General features: G+C 44.1%; 1 protein-coding gene across 2 annotated transcripts in view; it reads left to right on the forward strand.

The window, feature by feature from the left end:
- Positions 1 to 20554, forward strand: part of Rfx4 (regulatory factor X4) — a 142135-nt gene that overhangs the window by 67309 nt on the left and 54272 nt on the right. The window contains exons 5-7 of one of the 2 annotated variants that reach the window (XM_042693237.1): positions 11828 to 11889; positions 15960 to 16173; positions 17585 to 17662. In XM_042693237.1, coding sequence (XP_042549171.1) covers positions 11828 to 11889; positions 15960 to 16173; positions 17585 to 17662 — 354 coding nt within the window. Of the gene's footprint in view, positions 1 to 11827; positions 11890 to 14367; positions 14501 to 15959; positions 16174 to 17584; positions 17663 to 20554 lie in introns of those variants that run through there. The other variant, XM_042693238.1, reaches the window with a different exon arrangement.

The following is a 20554-nucleotide window of genomic DNA, read 5'->3' on the forward strand; positions in this document are numbered from 1 at the left end:
GGATCATTAGGGTCCTCTCCTTCTTCCTTGATAACCCCTCCAACCTGCCCACCCCACCTCCTGCCTGGATTAGGGTATGCCATCCAGGATGTGACACAGAAGACGAGGACAGTCTTCTGCAGGCCTCTTTAAGGATCTTCAGTGAGGATTCCTTTCTTCATTTTTTTCAGACAGAAATGATTTATGATTTTTAAATGTTAGCATGCTTTTTTTCCTTATCTTTTAGCATATAGCATAGAGTGTCCATGTCAGAGCATCTGATTTCACACCAGATTTCATATGCTGTTCATTAAGATTTTTTTTTAATGTAGTGTAGTGTGAAAACTCTGAAGGTACAACTGTGTGGGGTTGAATCTTAGCTCCATCACTTCCCAGCGGCATGAGCTCAGACAGCATCTTAATCATTCTGAGCCCCAGCTTCCTCATCTATAATTGACAATCATGACAGGATCCACCCAAAGAATGTTCAAGGCAACAACTGTAAAAGCATTGCTTCACACAGGACCTGGTAAATACAAACCTTCAATGGCTGTTAGTTATAATTAGGGACTTGAGTTTATTATAGCAACCCTCCATGACTTTAGTACATTGCTTTTTTTAAAATCCATCATCACTAACAAATCAATGTTCCAACCCTTTTAGGTACTCTCTTTTTTTGCGAACAATTTTGAGAACAATTGTTCTAAAAATGTCCTACATCATCCTCGCTGCCATCCTCACCCGCACCCTCTTATTATCGTCTGCAGAATGATTCCATTTTAACTTAACCTGCATCTTATGTAACTCACCTCCTTCTACTAAATCAGTTTGAAATGACTGTCATTTCTCCCGCACACGTGACACCGCATCCCATCAGCCTCAGGACAATACTGGGTTGGCATATGCATTCCATTTCTTGGAATAGCTAGCTATTATTCACCATACCTCCCCTCAGAGTTCACTGGTATCTTTCCAGCTCTGGAAGGTTTTTATGGAATTCTTCATCCACGTGATTTGGAATTCTTTTTCAATTCTTGTTGCAATTGATAGGAATTTCTTGTGGAAATTCCTTCTCTTGGGGGATTTCCTATGAAACCTGCAGCATTCTCTCTCTTCAATCCCTAATGCCTGATCCCAGGAAGAGCAACACCAAACCATATGAACTGGATAGATTTGGATCACTGTAGCACAATGGTCACTTAGATGAAAAGGCTGAAGTAGGGTACTTCAAAGACCTCATTTATACGGCCAGGCGTAATTCTTTTTTCTTTGAAAAGGGGGCTAGATTTATTGTGAAAAAAAGGAAGGAAAGAAGGAAGGAGGGAGGGAGAGAAAAAGGGAGAAAGGTAAGGAAAGGAAAGGAAAGATATGTAGGTAGATTGGTTTCTGGAGCACATTTTTAATAAGAAGACACAATACCTGATTATAAAACAGGAGCTTTTTGTGGTATTTCATTTCTACTTTCTTCCGCTTTATTGAGCCTTTCTTGGGAGAATTTGTATTTACTCCATCACTCTGGATTGTCTTTTTTTGGTGTGTATGGCACTAGCATTTGATCTCAGAGCCTCAGGCTTGCTAGCAGACACTTTACCATGGCCATACCATTAGCTCTTTTTTTGCTGCAATTATTTTTCAGATAGTATGTGCTTTATATGGAATGGCCCTCTGTGGCTCTCATACTGAGATTACAGGCATAGGCCACTACACTTAGCCATGACATCTCTTTCAGATCGCTTCTTGTTCCTGGCAAATCTTTGCCTCGTGAAGGCAGGCCTGAATTTGTGGAAACAACCAAAAGTTTAATGAATAAGTGTGAAGATAACCATACAATGTGGGTCCAGGTCAAAGCCTGGATGAAAAAAGTAATGGCTTCCTCCATGGCTCCCGAGATGTCTTCTGGGATAACGCCAGGGAACACACACATCAGGAAGTTCATGCACAGAGTGGACAGCTTGCTATCTTCTAGGACTGTCAGCCAGAAAAGGATGAAAGAAGCCATAGGATCAGATTCCTATAGGACCTGTAGGACCACTGGCCAGAGTCTATAGATATAAGCAGCAATCACCTTTGATCCTCATTCTCATTTATAAAACTACCACCACCACTCTCTCTACCAGTGTGGTTGGGGTAAGATATAATCCCAAGTGTAACACCCATTAGTACACGGTGCCAGGTGAGGCTGAGGTATGTTAGGTCCTCTTCTCCCTCCTCCTTTCCTCGTCTTCGAGGAGGACCATTGTTCAGATATATCATTTCAGGAGTGCTTGCCTACAACTCATATTTCATTAAAAAACAAGACAAAACAAAACTACCTCTACAAAATGACTGGACATCCTCTAGGCCCACGAGTATAGACAGGCAACCTCCACACATTTTCAGAAGCTCTAGTGAGCTTCTCCACTTCCACCCCCAGAGCCCGGGAGCCCCCAGCTCTGTCTGCCCTGGCTGAAAGAGAGAAGGGTGGGATTCGTGAGTAATTAAAGGGAATTTGGAAGGTTGGGATGTTGCGGAGTGTTAGATCGGTAGCTAGAACAGCATGTGGTGTTCTTTAGGCAGGCTTCATTGAATCCATACAAAAACAAGAAAGAGGGGCTGCCTGCCTGTCTGCTCATTTATCAAACAGCAAAGCTCAACTTTCACAGCTCCACAAAAGTGTTTTACTGTTTGCTGAGTCTTGCTCCAGAAATTAAAAGCTGAACGGCTTTTCGCAAAGCTGAACCGACCCTGTATTTGGAGACTCAAAACTAAATGGTGCCAGTCTTTCAGATTCGGACACCAGTTGATTATTTGGTGAAAGGAGAGGAGAATAATTTGTAATTTGCAGCCTATAAGAAACACTTTAAAAAAAATAAAAAGAAAGCAAGCCAAACCCCCTTCCCACAGGGTTTTGTTGAGTCTGTGAGAAGGAGGTACCATCTGTGGCAGCCCTTTCTTTGCTCCTAGTGGGAAAAGTCCTGACCTCCACTGGGGCAAATGTGGTAGAGCCAGGCGCTCTCCCATCCCCCACCCCAACTCTCCCCAAACTGCCCCCTCCTCTCATCGCCTTGCTCCATTTTATTTTATTCTTTTGGAGAAAGAAGGTGGAGGAAGACTTGGCTATCCAATATTTTTAGGTTAAAGCATTTTCATTACCAGCCATATTCAAATATTCTAGTCATACTTGGTCGGGGGCGGGGGGAACGGGGTAGATACACCTTGAAGCCACAAAAACCTGAACACTGGAATGAAGGAGAGTTGTCTGACAAATCCGTAAAAACCAGAGTGTAAAGGCTAACTCTGTGAGTAAAGAAATTGGGATGGAAGAGGACAGTAAGCAGCGGAAGAGGTGAGGGCAAGGGAGAGGGCGGTGTGGGCAGATGGCAGCCCTTCCTCCAGCTCTCCCCTGCCCCCCCAAAATCAGGCAGCTCCTCTCCCCCCTGCAGCCAGGGAAGTCCAACAGAGGCCCAGCTTTGTCCAGTGTACCTATTCTGCAACACCTCTGATCCTGCTAGGAGCCTGGTAAGATCATCTGAGAAGCCTTTTTAGAGATGAAGTTCAAGTGGGAGAAAAAAAAAAAGTAAAGGTCTTTTCAGCCCTTTCAACTTAGCATGTGAAAAAAAAACCCAAACATGTGTAGATGCCCTTCTAAACTTTATGGAAAGCAACTGGCAAATATCAGTAATCAGCATAATTCTTATGCACAAAGATAATGGCTTCAGTATTAGTTTTTTTTTTTTTTTTACTAATGCAATACTAGGAACAACTCCAGTGGCTGATAAAAGAGGAGTGCATTCATTCGTTCATTTATGGAGTCAATGACTTAATGTACTTGGCCACATGATCTCCTGCCTGGACTGGTGCAGTAGCCTGTTAACTGGTCTCCTTGCCTCCATCTTTGCCTCTATGGCCAATTCTCCACTCAGCAGCCAGAATGAACCTTTTGGAAGTAAGTTAGATCTTACCCAACTCCCTTCAGGTCCTCGCAGTTCTCATCTCATTCAGTGAAAGCAGGAGGGCTTACAAAAGCCCACAAGGTCTCGTCTGAGCCCTACTCTGTTGACCTGTCTCTACCTTCTGAATGCAACTTCTTATGCTCTCCTATGTCTCGCTCTCTCTGCTTCAGCCTTGGCTCTCTTTCCTTCCTGAAACAAGTCAAGCCAGTTCCTACTCCCAGGGCCTTTGCACTGGCTGTTCCTTTTTCTTACAACGTTCTTACCCTAGACAGCCACCAAGTTTATTCCTTCACTTTCCTGAGGTCACTACTCAAATGCTAAATTATCATGGAGCTCTCAAAACTTGGACAACATAACATCCCCATCTCTGTAGTCCCAAGTTCTCTCATAAGTCAAGGAAAAGTCATCAAGGTAAGACAATGACTTTTTTTACTTGCTACTTTTGATCTTTTCATGTTGGAATGTAAGTTTCTTGGACAGAGGATATTTCTGTTTTGTTCAGAGTCATATCCTCCAGGGCCTCACCAATAAGTAGGAGCACAATAAGCATTGCACAATTTTAAGCCATGTACCATTATCCAACCCATTATGGTCATTAAGACTTCAGCTTGTTGAGCACAGTGAAGAGCAGAAGAAAACATGGCTGGAGCTCTAGTATTTGTAGATTCTGCTAATCTAGATAATGACTTCATAGAGCTGAGTAGACCACTGATTTTTTATAAAGATTCGGGGTAGGGGGAGACTATGGATGTGGCTCAGCGGTAGAACACTCACCTAGCATGTGCACGCTTTGAGTTCAATCCCCAACACCATTCCTATGGGCATGGGGAGTTAAGAGAGATGTCAGTGAGTGACACAAAATTTGTACTTGCTATAAAAAAGAGTAAGTTCAAAATACCCATTCTGCAGCATGCTGACTATGGTTAAATATATGTGTATGTATTCTGTGTGTGTGGTGGGCAGCGGGGGGGGGGGGGGAGGTCCTGGGCTTGAACTCAGGACCTGGGCACTGTCCCTGAGCTTCTTTTTGCTCAAGAATAGCTTTCTACCACTGGATCCATAGCTCCATTTCTGGCTTTTTGGTGGTTAATGGGAGATAAGACTCTCATGGACTCCTCTGCCCATGCTGGCTTCAAACTTCAATCCTCACACCTCAGCCTCCTGAATAGCTAGGATTACCAGCGTGAGCTACCGGCACCTGGCTAAGATGTATTTTTAAAAAGTTGTCAAGATAGTACATTTTAAATGTTCTCATCCCAAAATAGCATTGATTGATAAGAGTAATAAGATAATGCATATAATAATTAGCCCAGTGCATCTATTTTATGATATATACATACCACATCATAGTACATATCATAAATATGTACATTTTTTAATTGGCCAATTTAAAAAGAAATTGATTAGAAAAAATTCTATGGACATTGTACCTGGTTACTAAACAATTGGCTCAGGGAAGATTTCTGGGATGAAGTAGGTACAAGATGAGGTTTTCGGAATGAGCGAACATTAGCTGGACCGTGGGCATGGAGGAAGGGAGACAGGCAATGGGGACAGGCTGTGGGAAAACCCACAAGGGAAGAACAAAATGACTTCACTAAGTTCCATGGGGCCAGAACATGAGGATTTGGGAGGGAAGCTGGAAGGAGCACAGAGACTACTGGGTGGGACCTGTGTGGAATCAGGGTGAGGCCAGGGCAGCCATCCAGGTGCGAGTCCTGGGCCTGTGGGGTTGGGTGGCTGCAGGTAGAATCAGAACACATTCAAGATGGAGGGAGGATGGAACCTGATCTCCACCTGAGCCCTGCCCTGCTCAGGGAATCAGGAAAGGCTCCTGGAGTGGCTGCATGCTGGGGGAGCTGGCCACTGAGGACGGAGCACAAGGAGGGAGAGAGTGGCAGGTAAAGGGCTCAGAAACAAGGGCCTAGGAAGCATTCAGAAGTCTACAACTCCAGGCAGTCCGATCTGAGAGGAAGTAGGGTTGGTGTAAGGAAATTCAAAGAGAAAAGATGAAGCCAGGTGTTGAGCTAGAGTTTCTGGTAAAAAGGCTTCTGCCTTGAATGTCAGAGACCTCTGAGCTGGCAGAAGATCTGCCTTCTGGACCATTTATTTCAGCAAATCCATTTGGAGACCTCAATGAATCCAACACAATGATTTCTCTTGTTTTGTGGTGCTGGGGATTGAACTCAGGGGCTGCATGCATGCTAGACAAGCACTCTACCCCTAAGCCACACCTCCGGCCCCAACAGAAATACTTTTGCTTAGTATATCTATGTAAGCAGAAGTATGTAATGGGCAGAGTTCTGCTTTTCTGGATGTGAGTGGATTCTAGCTAAAAGGAGATGTGCTAAGCCATCTGCCGATGTACCAACATCCCCTCCACTGCGTCTCGCTTTCTGTAGCCTGTGAGGAATAGGGAGAGGTGGATCCTGAACCCAGCAGAGGTCACCAGTGCCTCCCCAAGAAGGCCAGGGTAGGGGGAGCACAAGAGAACTCCCCTGAATAGATGGGAACAAAGAACCTCTTCATTCCGAAATACACCTGATGAAGGAGGGTGGGAATGCCACACAGAAGAAATCAAGGGTGCTGTTAAAGGAAAGAACTAGAGGCTGGAGACACTTCCTTAATCTAGAGGTAGTTCTAGTGTCTTGGAGTGTCAGTTCAGAAAGAGTGTTCAGATCACAAGTCTGCATCTTGTGAGCTACGTGGCTTTGTGGGAATGGCTTTTAGCCTCTTTGAGCTTCGGCTTATTCATCTGCTCAAAGGGAAAAGTGATGGAGGGAGCATCTTCCTGCTGTTAGCTATAATAATGTGATAATCAGCCAGGGTAATACATGTCAAGTGACTGACCTGTATTGACATGTTTCAGTCACTTGACATGTATTATACCTAAGCCAGGACTGGAACCTGCTGAGCCTCAGGTGAAAGCCCAGCTGCTTAGCCACTCTGTACTTCTAATTCACCAGGGAAACACAGGCGGAAAGCCCAGGGCAAGTGCACCAGGCACTGCAAAGGTCGTCCTCAGGGAGGGGAGGGGACATCATGGCTTGGAGGTCCAGGCAGAAGGAGCAATATGTATGGTGGCAGAACTTTCTGAATCTGGCATCTGGAGAGCATCTGAGAGCAGTGGGATTTGAGGCTAGGAACCTGAGTTGGAGCAGATCACAGGGGGCACCTCATGCCCAGCCCAAGAAGCCTGGATGTGTTTCCAGAGGCAAGAAGGGACCTGGCTAGGGTGGGGGGTACAGACAAGCAGCTGGGCTCAAGAAGGGTTTAGAAGGTCGAATCAACAAGATTGGATTGAGTGAGTTAGGAAAAGAGGAGTCCGGGGGGGATTTTTCTGTAGTGTTTGGCTAACTCAACAAAAATTTGATAAAGTCATAGAGTTAGTTTTTTTTTTAAGTTCCCACTGTATTGATGCACATGAAATTTTTGTCTTTTGTTTGTTGTGGGGCTTGAACTCAGGGCCTAGGCACTGTCCCTGTGCTCTTTTGCTCAAGGCTAGTGCTCTACCACTTTGAGCCTCAGCACCGCTGGCGGTGTTCTGGTGGTTCATTAGAGATGAGTCTCATGGGAACTTTTCGGCCTGCGCTGGCTTTGAACCACAATCCTCAGATCTCTCAGCCTCCTGAGTAGCTAAGATTATAGGCCTGAGTCACCAGCACCTAGCAATACATGCTTTTTTATTTTTTATTTTTTTTATAAGTGTATGTAAAATCTTTAGGCAACGGAGGGAACCAGGGATAAATTGGCCAGCGAGGGCTGGGAAGGTGGCTCAATGGTAGAGCACTTGCCTTGCATGTATGAAGCCCTGGGTTCGATTCCTCAGTATCACATAAACAGAAAAGGCTGGAAATGGTGCTGTGGCTCAAGTGGTAGAGCGCTAGCCTTAAGCACCCAGAGGCTCAGGGACAGTGCCAGACCCTGAGTTCAAGCCCCAAGATTGGGAAAAATAGATGGCCAATGAGTTCTCAGGGTCCATGTCATGGCAGGAGAGAGCATCACAAACAAGCTGACTGTACATCTTAGGTAGGGCAAATGGCTTCAGTAGGCTCGGCCCCATGTCCCAGTGGCACTGTGGCACACTGTGGACACCAGCCCTCCAGTCCTGGTGCTGAGGACAGGCAGGGTGGGCCTGTTTGTTTTGTGGCTGTCGTGGGTTACCAGTTGAATAAGCACTTAGCACAATTGCGGAACTCAGCCAGTCCCCTAAATCAAGTGAAAATTAGACTTAGCAACCAAACACACAACAATGCTGCTTTCTTTTATGATCTACCAATTCTTTGTAGGGAATAGGGTTGATTTGCTTTCTAAAGAGAAGAGAAAAAGAAAAAGTAGCACTATAACATTCTAGAAGATCTTTGACGCTTCTTTCAAGTTTATCTCCAACGTCCTTTGTCAGTGTGGACTCATTCTAATATGAAAATCCTTTTCTATCAATATGCAAAGTGATTTAGTACCCGGTACTTACACAAAATACTTTTGGTTCTGCTCATACAGCCCTACAACTATATCAAATAGCCATTTTCGTATTTCTAGGCTTCTTTTTAAATTTTTTTTTGTGACAGCCCTGGGGCTTGAACTCAGGGCTTGGGCACTGTTTCTAAGCTTTTTTGTTAATTGGAGATAAATAGTCTCACAGACTTTCTTGCCTAGGCTGGCTTCAAACTTTGATCCTCAGTTCTCAGCCTCCTGATTAGCTAGGATTATAGGCATAAGCCACCAGTGCCTGGATCAGGTTTCCTATTTTTGTCCACACATAAATTACAAACACAGCATAACCATACTTATGTCACCATTATGAGTATTTTTCTTGTCCCATCATTTAAATGCTTACATGTCTGTGAAGTATATATACTACCATGTCATCAGTTCCCTATTGTCAGACATTGATTTCTCTCTCTCATTAGTAGTTTCATGAGTACTTTATCTTATTTTAGAACTCTTATTTTAGACTCTTTCTTTGGAATTAATAAATAAAAAAGTATGAGTTGCTAGGTGCTGGTGGCTCACACCTGTAATCATAGCTACTGAGGAGGCTGAGCTATGAGGATCAAGATTCAAAGCCTGCTTTTCCTAAGCAACCAGCAAGCCTTTATCTTACTGACACTGGGACTCTTGTAACTTACCATAGTGCCTTCTTTGTTTGGACGGTTAGGAAACACAAATCCCAAATCTTAACCCATGTTTAACCAACACAAAGAGCCTCAGGCTCCAGTTTTACACTTCTCTTGCCTGTGTTGTCTGCTGTCTGTCTTAACTGTTCACAGGACTAGAGTCAGGTGACAAAGTACTAAGAGCTGCCATAGGTTAAGGCAGACCCAAGGGCAGGGTGTGTAGAGAGCCTTGTCATCCCTCAGGCTTCGGTGTCGTGTTTTACTCAGGCCTCAGTGGGTCCTCAGCATATAGGAGATAGTGTTAGAGGAGATGGAGGACGTATTGTCTACAAAGTTGACATCTTTGTATCTGGACAACTGTGGAATTGTTTTGTTCAACTTTATCACTATGAGATAATATTTGAAAAGCTCTTCTTTCCAAAGTGTTGTGTTTTTGGTTTTTTGTCAGTCATGGGGCTTGAACTCTGGGCCTGGGAGCTGTCCTTCAGCTCTTCACTCAAGACTAACGTTCTACCACTTGAGCCACAGTGCCACTTCTGGTTTTCTGGTGGTTAATTGGAGATAAGGGTCTCATGGACTTTCCTACCCAGGCTGGCTTTAAACCATGATCCTCACATCTCAGCCTCCTGAGTAGCTAGGATTTCAGGTGTGAGCAACCGGTGCCCAGCTTCCCAAAGCGGATTTATGGTTTGCAGGCACTAGATTCTCCAGCCATCCTGTTCTCACCCATTTGGGGCTGGGCGGTGTGACCCAGCTATTCTCCACATTGTCCATTCTCTAATGTGCTAAAACTAACCATCTGCACACTGCCCGTTCTGGGATCCTGATATCTTGTCATTTGTTCATGTCTTTGCATCCCACTGAGCCCACACCAGGTTCGCTGAGGGCCACCATCACCTATATCTCCTCAGACATCACGGGAGCAAGCTAAAGCAAGAGAGATTAGTTATGTCCAAGTTCAAACAACCAGCAGGGCCATCGTACCTGTTCGTTGAGTGAATGATTAAGTCAATGCATGAGAGTACTGGTGTGAAGAGTTTGAGCTAGATCAAGAGATTTACCCTATCTTTAGAGAAAGCTCCCCAGGGTCTGGCTCTAGCAGTGGGATATCTGCCTCTGCACCTCTTCTCAGGAAGGGAAGGGTGCAGGCTCACTCTCTCCCACCCTGCCAGTAAGGTGGCTCAGTGTTGATCTAAAAGGGAAGAGGATCTGGAAGAATTTGCTTAAGTATAAGAAAAGAGTCCCTGGAGGCTGGGCATGGTGGTGCACACTTATAATCCCAGCACTGGGAAGGCTGATGTAGAAGGATCATACATTCGAGGCCAGCCTGGGATACATAGCAAGACCTTGTCTCGTTAACAAACAAACAACAACAAAAAACCACCCAAATGCCAATAATTTGCACAGACCAATAATCCTAGCTACTCAGATCTGAGGATTTCAGTTCAAAGTCAACCCAGGTAGAAAAGTCCCCAAGACTTTTATCTTCAATTAACCACCAAAAAAAAAAAAAAAAACAGGGTCTGGGAAGGTGGCTCAGTGGTAGAGCGCTTGCCTTGCATGCATGAGGCCCTGGGTTCGATTCCTCAGCACCATATAAGCAGAAAAAAAAAAGCCGGAAGTGGCACTGTGGCTCAAGTGGTAGAGTGCTAGCTTTGAGCTGAAGAGCTGAGGGACAGCGCCCAGGCCCAGAGCTCAGCCCCTACGACCGGACCCCAAAAAGAAAAAAAAAACTCCAAACCAAAACTGGAAGGGGAGCTGTGGCTCAAGTGGTAGAGCACTATCCTTGAGCAAAAATACTCAGGAACAGCACCCAGGCCCTGAGTTCAAGCCCCAGGACTGGTGCAAAAAAAAAAAAAAAAAGCCCATAGGAACAGAAAAGAGAAAAGAAAGGACCTGGAGGTAGAAGGAAATGAGCCATCAGAATAAGGTATAATAATGAATTTATAAAAAACAAACAAAAAAAACCCTATGTAGTATTTTCTAAGAGCCAATCTCTACTGCAAACTAATCACATAGATTTATAAAATTTCACAAGGATACTCTAAGGTAAGGTTCTATTCCCATTTCTAAGATAGACAAGCTGAGTGGCTTGAGTGTGAACTAACATGCCATACCCAAGGGCTCTCCACGTAAGCGGCTGAACTTAGATCGAATCCAGGCAGTCTAATTCGGAAACTCTCGCACTCAAACCCCTCCAAACACCAAACCTCCCCTCAGACACCAAAGAAAGCAGCCCCCCCCCCACCGTGGCTTTCCCACTCCAGGAGACATCTCTATGGTCTCCTCCAAGTTACTTGCACTTCTGTATCCTCTGTACACAGGAGAGGGCAGTCTGTGTAGAGTGAGCTCTGACCGTGTACCTAGCCCCGTTCAAGGTCCCACCTCGCCTCATACCTTGCATCCAAGACAGGAGAAATCCAACCCATCCCTGTCACAGAGGCTAGAGGAAGTGGGGTAGGGAGGTGCCCAGGTGTGGTGGAAGCTACTAGAGAATTCTAACTAAGCAAGATGTGGCCCATTGTGGATCGGCTGATGCTCTCCTAGGTCGTAAGACAGAAGCTCAGAGCACCAAATGGGATCCCTTTCAAGATCAGAGCCACCATGAAGAGCTCTCCCCTCCACCCCCGCCCTCCCCCCTTCTCACCCCTGTCTCCCCAGCACCAGGGTCCTGACTGACAGTCTCTTGGAAAATCACAGAAACAGAGACCTTTCTTCCCTTCTTCTGATTGCTATTTATAAAACTCACCGTACCCACACTTTCCCCCATAGGTAACCAATTCTTGTGTTGACTTACAGATCATAAGACAACAGTTTCCTCAGCTAACCACCAGAAGACTCGGGACTCGAGGACAGTCAAAGTAAGCACCAGACGGCCTGCGACCTGTACAGCCTGCATCAGCTGGGCCTGTAGGCAGACAGATCCCAGGCCACTCACCTTGAACTCTGTCACAGGCTTGATGGGAGGTTTGTGCCTAGGGAGAATATGGAAGAGCTTTATGATAGCTGTGACCCTTTCTCAGGACCCTTGCTAGCAAGACAGGCCATCCAAAGGCCTGGGGCCTTTGGCCCAGCTGCTTAATGAAATCTGATTTTGTGGACCACCCTGCCTTCAAGGAGTTGTGGGTTTTTGCTTTTTTGGTCAAATTATCGAGACATCATTTCAAGGAGTACATTGTGGCTTCTTGGACTGTCTCCAAGCTACTTGGCCTGTTCTGAGAGGACTCTGCTCCAGTATCACCCAGCAGGCCAGAGGGCCAGTAATAATTTCTGCATAGGAAGTGGGCAGGAAGGTCAGCACCATCTCTGTAGTAAACAGGGCTTTCCCTTCATTGGCTCCATCAACCAACCAATCAGTGTTGGCTTTATACTTTCTGCATATCAAGTTATGTCTACTGGGACCATTCCAGTGGGTAAGACAGACAAGACAAAAAAAAATCAGATTTCTAACAAACAGGGTTGAGTTGAAAATAATAAAAAGAGAAGGGGGTTCCAAAGGCAAAGGCCATGTGGACACCTGTCTCTCAGGTGTGCCTCCAGCGTAGGCATCATTACCATCTGGATTTCTAGGAATTGCCTCTAGGGATGTTCCAACCATTGTTGGATATTAATGGGTGTCTTGTAAAAATGGGGAGGTGGTCTTGAAAGTTTTTGTGAGCGTAAGTTAAACAGCCTCCTTTTACAGCAAGATGTGTATGTTTTATTATGGCAGTGTACACGGTGACTCCACTAGAGGGTGCCTTATTATGCAGTGTTTCTAAACCTTTTGACCAAGTTGTGCAGGTCAGGACATAGAAAACTAAAAATCACCATATGAAACTTATGAATGTCTCTAAGGATATTCTGATAGCATGCCCATAATGTCATTTTAACAACCCAGTCCCGAACAACTCACTTCAACCTCTACACAGTACATTTATAAGATGGGTTTGGCTTTGGGAAAGTTAGACAAAGAAAACAGGTAATCAAGAGGTAAGGGGAAAACACCTTTTTTTGGTAAAGTTCTGAAAACTAACTGTGTGGCTCAGAAGCTATTGAGGCAAATACCAAAAGGACTTCCAGAAATTGTTTTGAACAAAGAACATCTTAGAATCAATTCCTAATAATTTCTCAAGGTGATTAATCTGTAGAAGAAACCTCATTTATAAAGAAAAATCTGCTTTTTGTTTTAAACAGGGGTTTCAACCTTGATAAACTTATATAGAAAAAACAAATAAAAAGAGTCTGCCTTCCTTGTTTGCTGGTGAGCAGAAGATGGGCAATTCCAAATGTTGGTTGAACAGATGAGTGGCTGAAAGGATGAAAAATGAATTTTTTGGTACAGTTTACTGGTCTTTGGGAGAATCAGTTTCTAATATATTGCTGTCACTTTCCCCCAAAATGTGTAGGAATAGTACAGAGGAAAAAAATAAATAAAACTCAATACAAGAACTTGGGAGAAAAATTGCTTTTGTCTCTATGGGAGAGCTTGTTTTGTTTTGTTTTCTTTTTCTTTTTCTTAACCTAGTGACGGGCGAATAGGGCAATAGCCTCTTTGAAAGTTCTGTGTAATTGCCAGGTGCTGGTGGCTCACACCTGTAATCCTAGCTACTCAGGAGGCTGAGATCTGAGGTTCAAAGCCAGCCTGGGCAGGAAAGTCCATGAAACTCTTATCTCCAATAAACCACCAGAAAACCACAAGTGGCTCTGTAACTTAAGTGCTTGAGCGTTAGCCTTGAGCTGAAGAGGTGAGGGACAGTGCTCAGGCCTAGAGTTCAAGCCCCATGATCTCAAAAAAAAAGTTCTGTGTAATCAGCTGTACCGAATCCTCTCCACAAGGACTCTCTGAGGTGGTTCACACCTTCAGCTAACCAAAAGGCAATGAGATCTAGACTCCAGCCTGCAACTTGGCTTTCAGGAGAAACTCCCTCAGCAAATTTACCTTGGCAGAAGACATGTCAGAGGTGGCTAGTGAAAGAGTGTTGACAACCCTGGCAGAACAGAAATAGGAAAACTCAGAGGGCAATAACTTTACTGTAATTGCCAATTTTAGCAATATTCACTGGCTAATCCAAAAGTAGTCTGGTCTGAATAAATTAAGACTGTTTGACCTTAAGAAGTTAGAAAGGGGAGGGGTGTGTGTGTGTGTGTGTGTGTGTGTGTGTGTGTGTGTGTGTGTGTGTGTGTGTGTGTGTGTGTGTTTTAAAGCAAGGGAGGCATGCCATAACTGTCTCCCCATCGGAATGGCATCTCTAGAGCCGCCGGAACCGCCCCTCCCCCGTCCCCAGGAGTGCTGCTCAGATGGAAAGGCAGTTATGTGACAGTTGGGAAGTAGAAGGCCCAGACGGCAGATATAGCCCAACACAAAGAACTTTCTGATCACTGTATCAGCTGAAAGATGAACTGGGCTGCCTTTGGAGGGCCTGAGTTCTTCATCCCAGGAGGCGTTCAGGTGGAGGCGAGCTGCCCACTGAGCAGAAACTTCACAGAATGGTATCAGCAGTAAGGGGGGATTACTGAGAGGGAAGGAGCCAGGGATCCATCTTTCCCCTTCCTGGGAAAGACTCTCAGGACTCAAAATGCTCCCTCATTTGCCTGATATTATGACAATCACCCTATCCCCATGGGTAGTAAAAAGCAGTTAATAGGTTATGCAGAGTTTCTCCAAGAGAGGGCTATTTATTTCGTTAGTATTGCCATGGGACTGGGAAAATCTACTCTGGACCTACTAAATTGGAATCTTGGGGTGGGGGGCTGAAGGGTGCAATATGTTCTGCAGGTGATTCTTATTGTTGGTAAAGTTGAAAAGCACTGGTTTCGGTCAAACGCATGTTAGAGGTTTGAGTCTTGCCTCTACTACTTATTTACTGGGTGATCTTGGGTGTGTTGTTTAAATTTTCTAGGCTCTAGTTTTTTTGTCTGTAAAATGGGGATAATAATTAGTTCTATCTTCATGGGGACTTGGTGAAATTAAATAAGATAATGTGTATGAAGCTCTTGGATCACCACAGATTTCAAATTGATGTGTCTCACAATTACCTGTGAGGTAACTTTGCTGCTGATGCTATGGGCCCCATTCTCAGAAGTTCTGAATCAGTAGCTCCTGCGAAGGGACCTAGGAATGTTTATTAAGGTCCATAGGTAATTCTGATCTACATCAGAGTTTATAATACCATCCTGCTGTATTAGTGGCTTTGGAGTCAAACAGACCTACAGCCAAGACCACTGTTATGCTTAATTGGTTTAAGACCTAGAGCAAATTAGTTGAGCTTTCCTGCTTCTCCCTTTTTGCCATCTTCAGAATGACTACAACACTCCCCATCTCATAAGGCTATTAATTATTATTTTCTTTTACAAATTAATGTATATGAAACACAGTTCTTTGCACCTAGTAAGGGCTCAATGGATTTCAGCTAAAGTTCTAACAAAATACACAGCTTCCCATGAAAGCCTTGTGATGATGAAGTCTGTTTTGAGTTAAAACGTTGCGGTCTTTGACATTTAATAATATGGTACTATGAGATTAACATTTGTTGATTAAGATCATAGGCCAGGTGGATTTTTGTTGGTGATACAGTTGGCAGTTATAATAAATGCATACCACCCGTGGGGATCCACTAAGGGACACTAAGGTGCTATTCCCTTGAGATCATGCTTGGAAGACACAGGGATCGAGTGCAAATGGAAATTCTTTTTTATTCCTTCTCTGCAAAGTATTTGACTTCACATTTTCTGTAGGAGGCAATTTTAGTTATTTTTACTTACCTGATTGATGGTTGGCAACCTGGAACTTTGGTTTAATTCTAGACTTGAGCAATATCAAGCCTTATAGAAGAGTTAACTCTTCTAGCCCCAGGGAAGCTCTCCCTGGCCAACACCATCTTACCACTCAGGAAACTCACTGAATAATGGTCCATGTGGACCCCTCTCTCTCCTTTTCTCTGTGGCCCAGGTACCATTACTATGGCATAGCTGTGAAGGAAAGCTCTCAGTATTATGATGTGATGTATTCCAAGAAAGGCGCTGCCTGGGTGAGCGAGACGGGCAAGAAGGAAGTGAGCAAGCAGACAGTGGCATATTCACCACGGTCCAAACTTGGAACGTTGCTGCCAGAGTTTCCAAATGTCAAAGACCTAAATTTGCCAGCCAGTCTGCCCGAGGAGAAGGTAACCATGCCCAAACTGATTGCTGGGGGTAGGAGGGAATAGCTTCTTTCCCTGCCTCCCTCTCATTCACACACAAACATGCACATATATGCTTTTGTTACAAAACAGTGGCTCTAAAAGTATAAAGATGTAGTTAATAATACTGTATTTTCGGTATTTATATTAGTTATGACACATGTACATACTGGTGTAACACATGAATAATAAGGTCAACTGGGTGTGAAGTGTATGGGAGGCCCTCTTGACAGCTCTTCTGTCAATCAAAAACAATTCTAAAATATAATATCTCTATTCTGTCTATACCATCTCTATTCCTAGCTGTCATCTGTCTATTGACCTTCCTTATACCTGTCCTGTCCTAGAGCACTGTCTCGTTTGCACAAGGGATGAATCCCTCCTCCTTGCTGAATTGCTTTTACACAAGATAAAATTCATTTTCCCATGTGCAGGGGAGTTGGTGACGTCTTGGTCTCACCAACGAAGAAGACTTTTAGAGGTAGGGTAAACCAGGTAGTTTTTTAATCACAGGGTATTTGGAGTGAGTTAGCAGAAAAACAAACCCAAGGAAGCTTCCTTTCGAGTCACATAGCGCTCTCCTACACAGTGCTCATATGTTTGGGCTTTCCCCTGCGCCTGTCTTTTGTGCTAGTTTCCTGGAGAATAACAGACCAGTCTGCTTTCAGGAAGTGTACAGCCACATGGGGAGATGAAGTTTGTATAAGCAAACCTGGGAGAATTTAAGAAATGCATGTCTTTCTCTGACAGGAAGAAGATGAACCTGTGTCTATATCTAAGAACTAGAATAAAACCTTTTTTTTTCTTGCAAATTTGCTTTTTGGCTCTACAAACTTCCTTCCTGGTGGGGTTGGAATTCCTGGCTAATTGGAGGGACAAGCAATAGTTTTTCATATTCTTTTTTTCTTTCTCTCTCTCTCCCTTCCTTCTTTCTTTTTCTCTCTTTCTCTCTCTCTCTTTCCTCCCTCTCTCCTTACCTTCTTCCTTTTACTTCTTTTCTGTTCCTTTCTTTTTTAGGGGGTACTAAACAGAATCTAGAGAACTTTCAGATGTCTGTGGTGATTTGGGCAGAAGCATTTCTTGTTATAAATAACACCTGAACTTTGAAGTTTTTCGAACCTGTCAGTTAGAGGGACTTAGTTTGTTCAGCCCTCCTAAGTTCTATATTGCCAGCTAGTGTACTGGGTGGTAAACACACAGCATCACTCACACCACATTTCTTTCCTCGGAATCCACAGTCTTTAGGGTGGAGAATAGGGGCAGAGAGTAGGGGGGTAGGTGGAGTCTATCGCCCCGCCCCAACAGAGAATAAATGGCATACACATTGAACTCCCAGGGCAGCTGTCCTATGTATTAATGTCTGCCTTTGTTGTTGATCCTCCACCCACCCCCACAGGTTTCTACCTTTATTATGATGTACAGAACACACTGTCAGAGAATACTGGACACTGTAATAAGAGCCAACTTTGATGAGGTAGGTCAACAAACGTTGAGCTGTGAATACTCTGTATGACAATATTCTGCTTCACACTTGCTCCCGCCAGGGGCCTGGGCCTGGTGTCTGGAAGCCCCTGACTCTCATTGGCTCACTTCATCCTGACAGGGATCCTAGGCAGTTTCTCTCATCATCCTCACTTTACAGAGTTCTCTCTCTCTCTCTCTCTCTCTCTCTCTCTCTCTCTCTCTCTCTCTCTCTCACTCTCTCTGTGCCTGGCAGGGAGTGTGGGCTTTGCTTGACTTCACTAGTGAACTGCATCCTGCCCTTCTTGGCACGCCAGGCAGACCATTTTCCCATCAGATCATTATAGAGTCAGCATTATAGAGTCAGCATTGCCAAATCAAAGCTTTTGTCCGTGAAGTTGTGACGTCACCTTTCCCCAAGGGTCCTCCCCACTGACACATTTGGCTCTGCTTTCCTTCCATTCTCAAGGCCTCATTCGCATTTTCACCTAGTTCTACCACATCCTAACCTTCTTTAAGTACACATAATTTTAAAAGCTCATTTCATTTTAAAATGTTATAGTTTAAAAAAAATGAAAGGAAATGAGAAGGGATCTTGGAAGTACCTGTTCAATAACCAAATCTCTTAACTAAAATGCCACTCAAAAGAGCTTTTAGGGTGGGGATAGGTGGCTCAGTGGTAGAATGCTTGCCTTGCATGCATGAGGCCCCGCGTTTGATTCCTCAGCACCACATAAGCAGAAAAAGCTGCAAGTGGCGCTGTGGCTCAAGTGGTAGAGTGCTAGCCTTGAGCTGAAGATCTGAGGGATAGCGCCCAGGCCCAGAGTTCAGGCCCCACAACCGACAAAAAAAAAAAAAAAAAAAAAAAGCCTTCCAGAAGGACAGCAAACACCTTTTATCCCATAAACCAGAGACCTTGTGGTAGTACTTTTCAGGCAAAAACAGCAACAGCAACCACAGCAAAAAACCATGAGACTGGGTATGGACTTGACTTGAGGGAAGACAGTTATAAAAGCTCATAGTTATTGGTGGGAAAGATCCCAGAGATTTCCTCTTGTGTTTGTTTTGGGGAAAAGAAGGATATTGTGAGAGGAAAAGGGTATGAAAAGGATGTAAGATACAAAATTCTCTCCTGACAAAAATTTTCTGCCTTTCTCTGTCTCACAGCTACACACATTGAGTCTTTACACTGGCTGGCCATAGGCACAGCTCCAGAAGAAATAGTAATGTGTTAGTAAAGGATTATTCTTTCTAACTTTTACTCAGGTGTCCATTTCAATGGCTGGGTGTGCATGTATTTTTGTTTGTTTGTTTGCTTTTTGGTCCTGGGACTTGAACTCAGGGCCTGGGCACTGTCCTTTTTTGCTTGAGGCTAGCATACTTGAGCCATAACACCATTTGTGTGAGCCACTAATGCTCAGCTTGCTTTTATTTTTTTTTTAAAGAAAGAAAAATAGCTTATATTGTGATTTGCCTCTGTCTTGTATTCTAAAGTGCACTGAGACCAGCACAAAGAATGACTAAGACAATACTAGATGCTATAACCAATCCCAGCCCCACCTGCCACTCAATCTTAACTTATTGGAAGTTTGTTACTCATAATCCAATGTGGATGGTTTTGGTTTAAGGCTGGTGGGGGGGCATGATTTAGGAAGCCAAGCTTCTTCCATCTTCAGGCCTTAGAGCCTCGGAGTCCTTCTGTTATACTGATAGGTGGGAGAAAGGATTAAATGGAAGGGATATCCCATTTTTAACCTTGTCAACTCAGAAATAAAACACGTCCCTCTTGTGTTATTGGCAAGAGCTTGTCTCATGGCTCCATATTGATGCTTCAGGAGTTGGGGGGTGTGGCCCTTCACCCAGTAGCAAGTTGTATCATGTAGTAGAAGGACTCTGACCTCTAATGGACAGATGTCCCTCTTTGCCACAATTACTCACAATGAAACAAGTGATAGCCCTCCCTTATATTTGCATATAGCTTTATTTAACTCAAAATTCACTCTCATAATTTCATTTCACTTCCATTCACTAATTTCAACACTTACAGATTACCTAATGTTGGAGAGATGCATAAGACACACAGGGTAGAGGATGACAAAGGCATGGTGAGAGGTCCAGGGAAGTGATCTCATGGGAAAGGTGCCAAGTTCAAGATCTGGCTCTGCTTTCCAAGCCTTGATTCTTCATCAAAGAAGTGAAGATCAAAATAGCACCCCTATCATTCTCACCCATAAGATTACTAGAAGAAAGATGTACAAGGCTAAAGGTCTTTATCACCTGTGAATGGTCACTCAAATATTTGCTCTCATTAGATGTGTCACACAGAGAATTAAGAGACTTACGTAAGGTCTCATGGTTGGGTTAGGTCCAAAATTGTGAATTACACCCTTTGTCATGTCTAGTCTAATATTCTTTCTATACTCCTGGCATGACTATTTGGTGGGCATCTTTAAGATGGCTGATCAACACATGGCTCCGTCTACCCAATCACAAAAGAATGAAGGGGGATATCTTACCTATGAGGAACATAACTTTCTCTTACAGCTGAGAAGTCATTAGTAAGTTGATCCATCTGGTATACCTCTATTCATTGTTTAAAGGTCTCTATGATTGGTCAAGGTTACAACTTATGTTAGTATCACACTAAATTATCTTATCTGTTGTTAGTCTCAACCACCACACTATAAGCCCTGCAGCATAGAAACATTGTCTATCTTGTTTACTACTTCATCCTGGCCAACCATATTATAGTATTAGGAGTTCAGTAAAATATTTGTTGGGTGCAGGAGTGGTTGGAATGATGGACAGATGGATTGTTGGGTGGATAGACAGGTATAAAAATGCCACTTACGGGGCTGAGGGTTTAGCCCAGCAGAAGGGCACCCGCCCGGCTCGCGCAAGGCCC

The sequence above is a fragment of the Dipodomys spectabilis genome, unplaced genomic scaffold (genome assembly GCF_019054845.1).
Source record: "Dipodomys spectabilis isolate Male_0828 unplaced genomic scaffold, ASM1905484v1 ptg000163l, whole genome shotgun sequence".
Taxonomy (NCBI): domain Eukaryota; kingdom Metazoa; phylum Chordata; class Mammalia; order Rodentia; family Heteromyidae; genus Dipodomys; species Dipodomys spectabilis.